This window comes from Zalophus californianus, chromosome 1 (genome assembly GCF_009762305.2).
Source record: "Zalophus californianus isolate mZalCal1 chromosome 1, mZalCal1.pri.v2, whole genome shotgun sequence".
In the NCBI taxonomy this organism is placed as follows: Eukaryota; Metazoa; Chordata; class Mammalia; order Carnivora; family Otariidae; genus Zalophus; species Zalophus californianus.
In genome coordinates, this window is record NC_045595.1 from 13,272,898 (window position 1) to 13,285,854 (window position 12,957).

The 12,957-nt window shown below is 49.9% G+C and overlaps 1 protein-coding gene across 8 annotated transcripts in view; it reads right to left on the bottom strand.

The window, feature by feature from the left end:
• The window catches only part of UNC13A (unc-13 homolog A), a 62,852-nt gene that overhangs the window by 22,464 nt on the left and 27,431 nt on the right, over positions 1 to 12,957 (bottom strand). For all 8 annotated transcript variants that reach the window (XM_027586531.2, XM_027586536.2, XM_027586535.2 and 5 more), the window contains 16 exons: positions 10,998 to 11,076; positions 10,829 to 10,834; positions 10,279 to 10,350; positions 9,773 to 9,992; positions 9,001 to 9,228; positions 7,948 to 8,089; positions 7,654 to 7,823; positions 6,894 to 7,009; positions 5,713 to 5,876; positions 5,171 to 5,321; positions 4,793 to 4,861; positions 4,381 to 4,470; positions 4,028 to 4,162; positions 2,305 to 2,438; positions 969 to 1,054; positions 663 to 789 (listed from right to left, as the gene is read on the bottom strand). In XM_027586531.2, coding sequence (XP_027442332.1) covers positions 663 to 789; positions 969 to 1,054; positions 2,305 to 2,438; positions 4,028 to 4,162; positions 4,381 to 4,470; positions 4,793 to 4,861; positions 5,171 to 5,321; positions 5,713 to 5,876; positions 6,894 to 7,009; positions 7,654 to 7,823; positions 7,948 to 8,089; positions 9,001 to 9,228; positions 9,773 to 9,992; positions 10,279 to 10,350; positions 10,829 to 10,834; positions 10,998 to 11,076 — 1,989 coding nt within the window. The remainder of the gene's footprint in view (positions 1 to 662; positions 790 to 968; positions 1,055 to 2,304; positions 2,439 to 4,027; positions 4,163 to 4,380; positions 4,471 to 4,792; positions 4,862 to 5,170; positions 5,322 to 5,712; positions 5,877 to 6,893; positions 7,010 to 7,653; positions 7,824 to 7,947; positions 8,090 to 9,000; positions 9,229 to 9,772; positions 9,993 to 10,278; positions 10,351 to 10,828; positions 10,835 to 10,997; positions 11,077 to 12,957) is intronic.

Genomic DNA, 12,957 nt, shown 5'->3' on the forward strand with positions numbered 1-12,957 from the left:
ACTCCCTAGAACTCATCCTGTGGCCTTTGGGTGGGTATCCCCCTGCTTCCCTACCCCACCAGGCCTCAGTTACTTCAGTCATGAAATGGACCTCATGACACTGTCAGGGCAAGGCTCATACTTGCAGGATTTATGGTTCAGGTAAACTACCCATGGACAAGTGGATTTCCTCTCTGGGATCCCATTACCTGTACAACAGAGGAGTATCTATCCCACAGTGCGGCTGTGAGCAGTGATTGACACAACACATAGTAGGTCCTCGGTAAATGGTGACCACCATCCTGCTCTCCAACACAGCCCGTGAGTCAGACATCCAGAGTTCAAATCCTGGCTCCGTCACTTATTGGATGTCATCTTGGGCAATTCCTTCAGCATTAAACTCTCCATTTTCTCATCCACAAAATGGGAATTATAATGCTCCCATCTTATAGAATTGTCAAAAGGATTAAGTGAGAAAAGGCACTGCTCAGTGCAGTTCCTGATACTTAGGCATATTAATTGGGTTATAAGAGTCCATAGTCCAATGGCTGAAAATAGAGAATACCAGGTTTGTATCCCACTGTGCCCTTGATGCCCAAGGAACCCTGAGTAGGTCAGCCCTCATCTCTGGGCCTCAGTCTAGCTGTCAGAGCTACAGTTCTGGCTTGGGGCAAGGGACTTACGCAGGGTATTCAGGCACGCGGTCCTTGAAGGCAGGAAGCTCTGCCACATACTCATTGTACAGCCACTTGACCTTGAAGTGTAGGTTCATGTAGTCAGCGCTCTTGCACAGGCGATGCTTGTCATGCTCTGGTAGGGGAAGAATGGAAAGTCTCCACCCCCTGTCTTGGCAGCACCAGCTCTGGCCATCACAGGTGTCCAACCTCAAGCTTGAGGGTCCAGGATGCTCACAGCCTTGGAGGGGATACTACTGAGGCACAGCTACCTGCAATAGCCAGGCTAGAAGGTATGGGGATGGGGGCACTCACCCTCCATGGCATACTTCATGTCCTGGGCAAACAGGTTCCACATCACTTCGGCACTGATTTTGCCCACATTCAGCTCCTGGGGAAACCTAGTCAAAGTCATGGAAGTATGAAACCTTGACAGATGGAAGCAGGGTGGCACAGGCTGCTTTGGCCTTCCCAGCCCGGAGGGTAGTGTGGGATAGACAAAGCATTCTGGATTCAAGTTCCCTCAAAGCCACTGATGTGCTGAGTGACTTTGAACTGAAGCCCTGCTTCTCCCTGAGCCTCCACCCATCTATCTCTCCATCCCTTCATCCATTCATCCACCCAGTCATCCACCTTTCTACCCATCCATTCGCTCACGCATCTGTCTATCTATCCATCCATCCATCCACCCATCCATTTCTCCATCCAACCAGCTATCCATCCGTTCCTTTATCTAGCCATTCATCCTTCCACCAATCTATCCATTCACCTACCTACTCATCCACTCATCCATCCATCCATCCATCCATCCAGTCAACTATCCATCCATTCCTTTACTACTCATTCATCCTCCCACCAATCTATCCATCTATCCACCTATTAATCCAACCATCTACCCATCCATCTGTTCATCTCCCCATTCGATCATATCTCCATCCATCTGCCCATACATCCATCCACCCTTCAGTCTATCCATCCCAGATCCCTGATCTTAACTGAATATCTAACTAACCAAGAGATACTGGCATGCCAGAGTTAGGAGCCCCTCTAGCACTCAGGGAAAAATAAGACACAACAGTTCATTCAGCTAACACAGATGGAAACTCTACAGACGTATAAATCTACAAACCAAAACTGTGTCCATACTCACACACAATTACACAATATACAAAATTGCATATTGAAGTGCATTCCACAAGTATACACATATACAATATACAATTAAACCCATAGGCCACAACTATACACAGAATTACACCCACACACAAGATACAATGCAATTTAAATGTAAAACATTTAGTAGAGTATCTAGCACGTAGTAAATACTCGAGCAACACTGTCAATTGTTATTTATGAACCTACACACATATACAAAATTATATACATATGTACACATTGTTATTCACACAAATCAACATACAAAATACATGTCTGATTACACCATTGATTTTATACATACATATGATTTTATGTTTATAAATTATGTCATATTTATTCAGGCACAACCACACCTACAGTTGCCTCCACATACACATCATTTTATGTGTAATTAGACATGATCATCTTTACATATAAGACACAAAATTGTGCACACATACACACACACACATGATGACCTCCAGATAATTAACTGCACAGATGCACAACTCACTGGTTGAGGCAGGGAGTGTAGGAATTTTTGTCTTCCTCAATGATGGACACTATGAGAGTAATCAGCTTGGACCAGAAGTCAAGGTTCTTGATGCTGGGTCCCTGTTCTTCTGGGGGAACTTCTCCCTTCTTGGCCTGCAGTGGGGAAGTGGAGACATTAGCCAAAGGGGTCCATAGGTGGATGCGAGTTAGTTCACTATTGAGGGGCAGGAGGTTAGTGAGGAAGGGGTCCCATTAACACATGGGTGGTTCAGGTAGGAGAGCTGTATGAAAAGGAACTGAATTCATGTAAACTGGCCCAAACAGAACTCATGTCCATGCAGCTCAACAAAGCTTAATTAGACTCAACTCATAAAAGTGAATAGAACTGAATTTAGTTGAAAAAGACTGAAGCCCACTAAACCAAATGGAATGCCAATCAGGCCCATTTAGTTTAACAGATGGAGATCCTCAGAATTAATTCAATGAAACTGAACCTGGGCCAATTATACTGAATGTAGTAGAATTAAACTTAACTGGATTGAATTAAAATCAAATGAATTCAGTTGGATTGAACCTAATCAACTCATCCAAAATCAACATCATCCTAAGTCAAAATAATGGAAATAAATTGACTTGAACTCCACCCAACCTAACTTAATCTAATTCAACTCAACTGAGTCAATCCAATTCAACTCTACCTACTCAACTGAACCTAACATACTCAGGTCAGTTCAATCCAACTTTAGTCAATCAATGAAAATGAATGTAGCTAAATTCAACTGAAATGAGCCCAACTCAACCCAATTCATTTGAACCCAACTATACCTAACCCAACAACCCAGCTCATCCTCACTCAAGCCAACTCAACCGAGTCAAGAATAACTTCAAGTCAACTGAATATAAATAAATGGATTTTTATTAAATTAAACCCAGCTTAATCCAACTCAGTTCTGCTCACTAATTAGCCAAGAGTAATTTTAAGTCACCTGAATAGAAATAAATGGAACTAAACTGTTTATAGTCGAACTAAACCTAACCCAATTTAATCCACTGTACCTCAACACAATTCAATTCAAAGTGACTTGATTTCAACTCAAGTTGACTTCAACTTGAAGTCAATTGAATGTAAATGAACAGAATAAAATAAAATATCACTAAATTGAGCTTATGTGTTATCTCCTATCTGAAGCCCAAGGTGAGGTAGGGGCCCCTTAAGCCCCCACGGTCTCCTACAATTCCTCCATCCCAGGGCTAATCACCCTAGGTTGTGAATTTCAACGTATATATCTTTTCCTTCTAAAATGGTATGAACTCCTTGAAATCTTACTGACAATCTTGGCATTATATGTGTAGATAAACAAACACATGTTGAAAGATCTCAAATAAATTGAGTTGAAATGACCAAAACTCAACTCTACTGAAGAAATTAAATTCAACTCAACATTTATTGAACAGTGATTCTATCCTAGGCAAACTGCATGCCAAACTCAACTAAGTTTAACTAAAACTGAATTTATTGAGCATCTATTGTATATCAGGTGCTAAGCATTTACTTACATTTTGTCTAAAGATAGCATCTCATTAAATTTTCTCTTCAATTCTGAGATATAGGTTTATGACCCCATTTTACAGAGGGAGATACTGAGGCTCAATTAAGTCACTTGAGAAGGGGCAGACCTAGGACTTGGGCCAGGGTCTGGTTGGTATCCCCTATTCCATTCTGCTTTATCTGGGGTCCTCACCGGGTCTGTCTGGTACTCCCGACTATAGAGTTCATGACAGTTGTTGAAGATGTACTCATAAGTAGAGTTGAGGCAGGCTTTCACACAGTCTTTCACCACCTGGCTGGCTCGGGGTGGGCTCTGGAGTTCTTGTACCTAGAGGGAGGGAGACAGGCACAAGTCAGCATAGCTGGAACAGGCGGTACCCAGGAAGTGGCTACAAGTGGTTATGAGTTTAAGGAAATGTAGCAGTATGAAAGCAGAGGGTCATTGAGAAAGGGCACTACTCTCCAGGAGAAATGTTACTTGGTTAGGAGCTAAGAGTGCTAGAAAATGCCCGATGGAAAGCTAATGGGACTGGGTCTCCTTCTTACCTTCATCCGAAAGAAGGTGATGCTGGTGAGAAGGTCCACAGTGGATTTGAGGTCCTGGAGTCTCTCTGGGCTGCTGGCTGGGAAGTTGTTCTGTTGGAAGGGAGAAGAGAGGTGGGATTATGGAAGAGGGCTGGGTAGAGGGAGACTGTTTTAGGGGAAATACAAGAGCCCCCCCAAGTTTTAGGAAGTATGTGAGTGTCCATGAGAACACCTTGAAGCAACCGGGGGGGGGGGTCTGGTTGGATGCACCAAGCAAATTGGGCAGGTGCTACCCACATATGTGTACACATGTCAAAGGAACACATTCCACATGTTAAGATGGGTCCTCTCATATGCACACTGGCTGGGAGCTCTCCCCTACAGGCACACCCATGTGTAGGAGCAAGCAAGTCATCATGCATGTACTTCTCACCCGATACATGGAGAGGTCGATCCGCAAGGAGTTGTGCAGCTGGTCCAGGAGCTTGACAAAGCGCTCTTTCTGAGGAGGGAGAGGAGGAGGATGGATGGAAGCAGAGACATGGAGTCAAGTGTAGCAGCTAAAGGCGGCTGACATATTGGGTAAGTGCTTATTGTACACTAAGTGCACCCCATCCACTATTGAACTGAACCATCGTGATATCTGTTTCCATTCTACAGAGGGGTAAACTGAGGCTTAGAGAGGGCAAGTGACTGGTGCAAAATCACACGCTAAGTCAGTTCCAGATTGGAGACCAGGGAATCACACAGGGTCTGACCAGCACGGGGTTGGGCTCTCCCTCCTCCCCCAGCCCCAGTCCCTGGGACTGACCCCAAAGTTGGAGGCAGCAAAGCGGTCAGATGCGGACACGTTGGTGGAGGCGGTGGTGTGCGCATAGTAGGCATTGATGTTGGCGAGCAGGGTGCTCATGACGGCGGGCACCCCAGGACACATGTACTTGGAGGAGAGGCAGGCAAAGTGGCTGGTGGGAGGGAGTGGGAGAAATTGGGCCTGGCATCCAGCCAGGACAGGCAGTGTCCCACCAGAGGGCCTCCAAGACAGCATCTGTAAGTGGCTCCCTCTAATCTTCAAACCATTCCCTCTGGTTGATTGTGTCTTCCAAGTTTCTCTCTGCCTCCTCTCTGGGTTGCCCATCTCTGCCTCTAACTCTGACTCTGAGCACACTTCAGCTCCCAGGAATGGCACTTTCCTAACCTCCAAGGGACTACAGAATGCCCACCACACCCACATCCTCTTTGGTTCCTTCTCCCAAGAATCCTTCCACCACTAGATCTGCCAGGGTCCACTTGGTGGCCCCCTCACCCCAGTTTCCTGCACCTTGCCCTCATGTCCACCCCAGCCTGCAGCCTCACGTCATGGCTTGGTAGATGGACTCTACGCCATATCGCATGGCAAATTCATCCACAATTTCCTGGGCTGTCTCATCATAGTAAACCTTCCAGGCGTCATCACCCTTGGCATCTGGGATCTTCACAACCCCATTGTTCTGCACATCTGTCACGAAGTGGAACAGGTTCTGCCACCAAGAGGGAGAAGGCATCATGAAGAGTGCATTGAGGCACAAGGGGTCAGACATCCCAGGTCTGGGGCAGCTTACATCACCCATCTGTTTATTCATTAATTTATTCATCTACACTTTCATCTATCCACCACCCGCCAATTCATTCAACTACCAAAAATTTCACCCATTGACTCATCCATCCTTGTAACACTTCACCCACCTACCCACCCATCCATTTATCTATCCATCTACTCATTCACCCATCGATCCAGCTACCCCAAAATCCACCTAGCCACTCCTCTATCCTTTCATACATTCATCCATTTGTCCATCTGTCCACGCATCTATCTAAATTTCCATCTGTCTGCCTGCCCATTCATTCACTCATCCACCCACCCACCCATTCGTCTACCCAAAGTTTCATCCATGCACTAATCCTCTCTTTTAATAATCCAACCACACATCCATCCCCTATAACTACCCACAACTTAATCTGTCCATCCAGCAATTCATCCATCCACCCATCCAACCATCCATCACTTATCTGTTTATCTTCCCATCAATTTGTCCATCCATTCATCCATCATCCATCTTTCTACCCATCCACCTATCCAACTGCCCCCAAATTTACTCATCCACTTATCTATACTTCCAATAGTTCAACCACACATCCTTTTATCCACTCATCATCTATTTGTCCATTCAATCATTTATTCATTCAACAAACTGAGTTCTCTCCAAGAACTCCCCTGTTCAGGTCTGGAACAGATGGAAGACCTGGAGCTGGGTAGGGAGAGTCTGCCTGGAGGTCAGGGAGGGCTTCCCAAAGGAGGGGGCCCTGAAGCTGGATGAATAAAGAGGAGTTTTCCAGGCAGAAGGAATGGCACAGGGGATAGTCTTAGAGGCCTGAGGATTGTGGATGGTGTGGCCGGAAAGAGGAAGGTGGGGCTGGGGCAGGCAGGAATTCCAAGTGGAGGCGATGCGGGAGATCACAGTGAGCGCTTGAAGGCAGGGAGAAGCAGTGGGCCTCACCTCATGCAGACACGTGTACTGGACATGGTAGGGCGCCACCTTTTCCTCGCCTTTGATCTCCACACTGATGTGTAGCCGGATGGCACCTGATACAGCGGATTTGTCAGTCCGCTTGTCTGAAAAACAGAAACGGATGGTTACATCAGAACTTTCCAATATAGGCCCAGGATATTTTAATGTATGCATGACTGTAGCCCTCCTGGACTCCCTGAGATTAAGACTTGGGTATCTTCTTGGATTGGCTCTCTCATCTTGTGCCACTCCCATTAGTCTAGAATTCGCTAGGCCCTGTCTCTCCCTTCCACTAGGACTCCAGACCTTACTTCCTTGCTCGGGTTAAATTCCTGAGTCTGCATCTTCCTCTTTAACCAGGAGCCCTAGGCTGGGCTAGGCTGGGCTATCCCTAGCAGGCCCTATCCCTGCTTCTCCCCCAGACTAGGCTCCCAGGCCCTGCTTCCCCCATCAGATCAAGATCTCCAGAATCTACTCATCTTAGACAGGGTTCCTGGGTCTGTGCCTCTCTCCTCAGACTAGGATCCCCAGGTCTTGCGTCCTGCTCCATTAGATTGGGCTCACAGACCCTGCTCCCCCCCATCAGATTGGGCCTCACAGCCCCTGCCTCATCCATCAGATTGGGACTCACAGACCCTGCCTCCCGCATCAGATTGGGCTCCTAGACTAACTCCTCCTGACACTGGTTCCCCAATTTGGCTCCCTGGGGCGCCCTCCCTGTCCCTTGCAGAACACCACCCATGCTCACCCAGGTTGTACCACACGTCCATCTCGCCGCTGAGTGTCCGCACCTCGATGATCGTCTGTCCCAGGAAGTCATCAGATTCCCTCTTAAACCGCTGCTTCACACGGGATTTGATGTCATCATCCTCATCCCAGACACGCACCTTGATTCGGTCTGAGGAGTTGTGACATTCACTGCAGGGCAGGGGGAGGCAGAAGCTAGGGTCAGGTGGCTGGCACAGGCTGGTCTTGGAGCCCCCTTCAGTTGCCCCAGCAGAGAGCTCCCCCTGGGGGCTCAGGGGTTCAGCCAGGCACTTACAAGTGGAAGTTCTCCTCCCACACAGGGTTCAGGTTCCCATAGATGGTTTTTGTCCGTTTCTTGGTCTTCCCAACCTGGACAGTGACATAGGGGTCACTGGATCCTGTCTTGTCCTTCGCCTGCAAGCCCTGGGCACAGACCACTGTAAGACACACAGAACAAATACAAATATGGGCTCAAGGAGTGAGGTATGCTGAAAACAGTCCCTGCCACGGGCTCCAGGTTGCTTGTTGGAGACACCTGTGACATGGCCTGAGGGCTTTGTTCTGACCACAGGAGCCCATGGGGACACCCACAAGACATGAAGGACTTGCTAGAGAGTTAACACCCAGGGAGCCCTCAGCTGATGCAGAATGGGAAGGTGCCCCAGGGCCACCCCTGGGTAGGACATTCTGTACATTGTCCTGAAATCTCCAGCAGGACTGAGCTTACAGTTGCTCATGGAGTCACCTGTTTATTGGCAGCCACCTGTTTATGTGCCTTCCCTACCTGCTCCCAGACTCATGTCTCCACCCGCACTGGGGCTTCCTGGGGCCACCTCCTGGATACTCATTGCCCTGAAATCCTCATCTTGGGGTCTTTCAGGGAAATTTGAATGACGTTGGGCATGGATAAACATCCTAAGGCTCCCACCCCTGGGTAGGACCACTCCGCTGTGTGAGCTCAACACTGTCCCCCAGTGGTCCCCGGGGGGAATGAGCCCCAGTTGTCCACAGCATTGCCTGATCATTGGCACCCTGTGAAGGGCTCCTTCCCTCCCAAGCTCACTTCTCAACTCCCATGGCATCACCCCCCAAAGAAACAATGTGCCCTCAACTCCTCTTCTTGGGGTCTGATTCTGGGGGGGCACCAATCAAGACTCATCCAGATAGTGTCATGCGCTCACATTTGGAGGCATACATGCCCACCCTGTGAGCACAAACACTCACACATATGGACATGGGAAAGACATGGACATACTCAAGTACACGCAGCAAAAGGAAGAGCCATAGGAGGAAGCACAGGGGGCTAAGAAGGGACCCTGTGCCACCCCCCCAACCCCCGCGGCCTCACCAGTGATGCTGATCTTGGCCGACCACTTGGATGTGCCGTCCAGCACGCTCTGCTTGACCGCCTTCATCTGCTGCGTATGCGCGGTCTTGGTCACGGCGAAGATCTCCTGGATGAGCTCGAAGATCTCAGGTTTGTTGCGCTCCCGGATCTTCATGCGGTCCTTGAGCACCATGATGATGTTCTGCGTCCGGTCCTCCGCCCCGTGCTTGGAGCTTTTCTCTGCAGCGCCTGCGGACGCAGACAGCAGTCACTGTCCAGAGCGCGCTCCCTCACTGGAGCGAGAACTCCCAACTCCCATTCCAGAGCTTCCTCGGCTGCGGCCAAGGCTACTTTAAGCCATGGGGGCTCAGGTGACTCGCACCCCAAAGCTAGAACTGCTAGAGCTTTCTACCTGCTCTCTGAATCCTCCTACCCTTTCGACCCGTCAGTCCCCACCTGTCTACGCGGGTCCCCTCCTCCTCTGAATCCCCGCTCTCTGCCAAGACCCCGCCCCTTCTCTGACTCCTCCCCCCACTCTGAGCCCCCTCCATCCCGAGCTAACCCTAACCCTAACCCATTTTTCTCCAGCGGAACCGCTGACTCTCAGGAAACCCATTCGTTGCACAGTTTAGCTAGTCCCTGAGTCCTGCCCCACCCCTCTGACCCTCTCATATCTCCTTTTCCCGCCTCTCGCCCCAATACTCCGGCCAAGGAGTCCGCCCCGGTTTTTGCCCCGCCCCGCCCCCCCCGCCCCCCCCCCCGCGGAGCACCGCCCCTCCAGCCCAGCGCTCACGCTGCAGGCAATCTGCGTTGAGCAGGTCCTGGCACTTCTCGTGGCACTTGACACCGCACTCGGTGCAGCGCATGCCTTGCCGCGCGATGCCCCACAGCAGCCCCTCGCACTCGTAGCAGTAGGTGGGCGTGGTGGCCGTCCACACCTCGAAGTTGTGCGGCGTCGTGCAGGAGATGGGATAGATTAAGGCTTGTAGGGTCTTCTTGTAAACGTGGTTTTTCTGAGGGGAGGGAGGGGGCCGGCATGGGGCGCTGTCCTGCCCCGCCCTCACCCCCTTGCTGAGTATAGTAAAGTCCCAGTCCCTCTCCCTGCCCCCACACTGTGGGACCACGTTTCCTGTGCACAGATCATGTTGACAGGGTGTTGCGCAACCCAATTCTGGAAACCAGATTGCGGAGAATGGAGAGCGAGGAATGCCTGTCTCGGCCACACTCTCCTCCTCCTCCTCCAGGAACCCCCAGCCCAGCCCAGCCCTCAACCAGTGGAAGGGGAGGTGCCCCACGCACCAACTCCTCGTTGTTCAAAGTGCTGGAGGCCAAGGCCGAGGTGATGCCTGCTTTTCTGGACTGGACCAGGGACTGGGGCAGGGAAATCACCCAGGGAGTCACAGGGGTCGATTCACACCCATGGGGTTGTCACCACAAGCAGAATCCACAGCCATGATTTGGGGCCACCAGCCACAGATTGAAGCCACAGCCACGAATACGAAACAGGTCACAGCAGCGGGAGCAGAGCCAGCAAAGAATTGGAAAGTGACAGAAGCTCCAGGTTAGAAGGGACCCTGGAAGGTGTGCAGTCTCACACCCCTCACTCACCCATCCCCCACCAGACTCAGGAGCTGCACTTGGCATGATCACCAGCCACAGGACAAAACTACCAGCCACTCCATGAACCAAGGTCAGGAGTCACCTGCTCTCTCCTCTGCCCATAAACTGTAGGACACGGCAGGGATCCCCCCACCCAGAACCCATGGGTTGGGGCCAGCTGAAAGATCCTAGTGGGGGGCGGGTTCCTGGGAAGAGATAGAGACCGTAGGCCCAAGTCACCATCACTCACCATGGCCTGAAGTGTCCACGCAGCAGGCAGGATAAAAATCAGATTACGTTAGTTCCAGAGAACACCTTGCCAGCTCCCAGTCCCAGGTCTGCCATGGGCAGTTGTGTAAGTTGAGCACTGCTTATGGCAGGCCTGCTGCGCTGGGGGAGAAGAGGGCACAGGCGCTCACCAGGTCGCTCACGAGTGGAATGGGCTTCCTCTTGCGGATGTCTGGCATGCTGTCAATGATGATGAGGCCACCTCCAGGGCTGCAAGACACACACAGGGATGTCAAGGGCCCAGGCTTCCCCCTTCCTCCAATAGACATCACTTGAGGCCTGGACATCACTTGATCTCCCTGGATATTAAAGGCTGAATTGTGTCTCCCAAAAAGATACATTTAAGTCCTAGCCCCTCAAACCTCAGAATGTGGCCTTATTTAGAAATAGGGTCATCACAGATATAATTAGTTAAGATGAGGTCACACTAGAGTAGGTGGGCCCCTAATCCAGTATAACTGGTGTCTTTATAAAAAGAGAGACAGCAATGTGACAAGAGACAGAGTTTAGAGTGACACATCTACAAACGAAGGAATCCTGAGGATTGCCAGCAACTACCAGCAGCTAGCAAAGCAAGGACAGGTTCTCCCCTACAGGTATTGGAGGGAGTGTGGGCCAGCCAACAACTTGATTTTGGACTTCTGGCCTCCAGAACTGTAGAAGAATCTATTTCTGTTGTTTTAGGCTACACATTTGTGGTAGTTTGTCATAGCGGCCCTTGGAAATGAACACACTAGACGTCAGCTTCCTCATCTGGGGAATGGGGAGATGATGCAGTTGCCCACGTTTAATGAAAATTTGAATTAAGGCAAATCTAAATAATATACTAAGATATTCAGGAAACCTTTCCTTATGCTCAAAATTGGAAAATGGGTATATATATTTAAAATCTATTCCGGACCCTGGGATCGAGCCTGCTCAGCAGGGAGCTTGCTTCTCCCTCTCCCTCTGTTTTTCCCTCTCCCTCTGCCTCTCCCCTCTACTAGTGCTCTCTCTCTCAAATCAATAAAATCTTAAAAAAAATAAAATCTAGGGGTGCCTGGGTGGCTCAGTCGTTAGATGTCTGCCTTCGGCTCGGGTCATGATCCTGGGGTCCTGGGATCGAGCCCCACATCAGGCTCCCTGCTCTGCAGGAGGCCCGCTTCTTCCTCTCCCACTCCCCCTGCTTGTGTTCCCTCTCTCGCTGTGTCTCTTTCTGTCAAATAAATAAATAAATAATAAAAATAAAATCTATTCTGGAATGCGTCACCAGGGTGGCTCAGTCAGTTAAGCATCTGCCTTCCACTCAGGTCATGATCCCAGAGTCCCAGGATCGAGCCCTACCTCAGGCTCCCTGCTTGGCGAGGAGTCTGCTTGTCCCTCTGCCCCTGCTCATGCTCTCTCTCTCTCTCTCTCTCAGATAAATAAATAAAATCTTAAAATCTATTCTGGAAGGAGTGATGTCAATGCTGATGGGAAGAAGGGAAATGGAAATCTAGGCTACTGCTTCTTGGCAGCTTTGGTGTAGCTGGTGGATCTGAGCGAGCTCTGTGGCCTGTACAAATTCACTTTACTGAGAGCTGCTCTCATCCCAAAGAGGATTCAGGTGTGGCACCTCTCCAGAAGCTTCCCATTGGCCACTGAGAGAGATGTCTGGCAGCCAATGACTCCGGACAAGCCCTGGGTGGGGGGGGCTACTCATGTACCAGTGCTCCCTGCTCCATCAGGCAGAGGTGTGGCGACCCCTGAACTACATCTGTGCTTGGCTGCATCCCCTGCCTGATCCTGCCTGCCTCACAGATTTCTCTTGAGGGCACTTCCTCCATAAATCACATGTACATATTTGTGTCAGTCCCTGCGTCCTGGGCTCCCCAACCCAGGACACCTGCTCATCTGGGAGTCACAGCTTCTGTCTCTATGCCTCTGTGTGCAAAGGATGTACAAAGAGAGGCAGTCACCCTCCTGCAGCTATTTTAAAACATTAGTGGAACTTAAAAATATCTTTTACATCTTCTAACCTCACCACTCAGATGCCGAAGGAGAAGAAAGCCCCGAGGGCGCCTGGGTGGCTCAGATGGTTAACCGTCTGCCTTCGGCTCAGGTCATTATCCC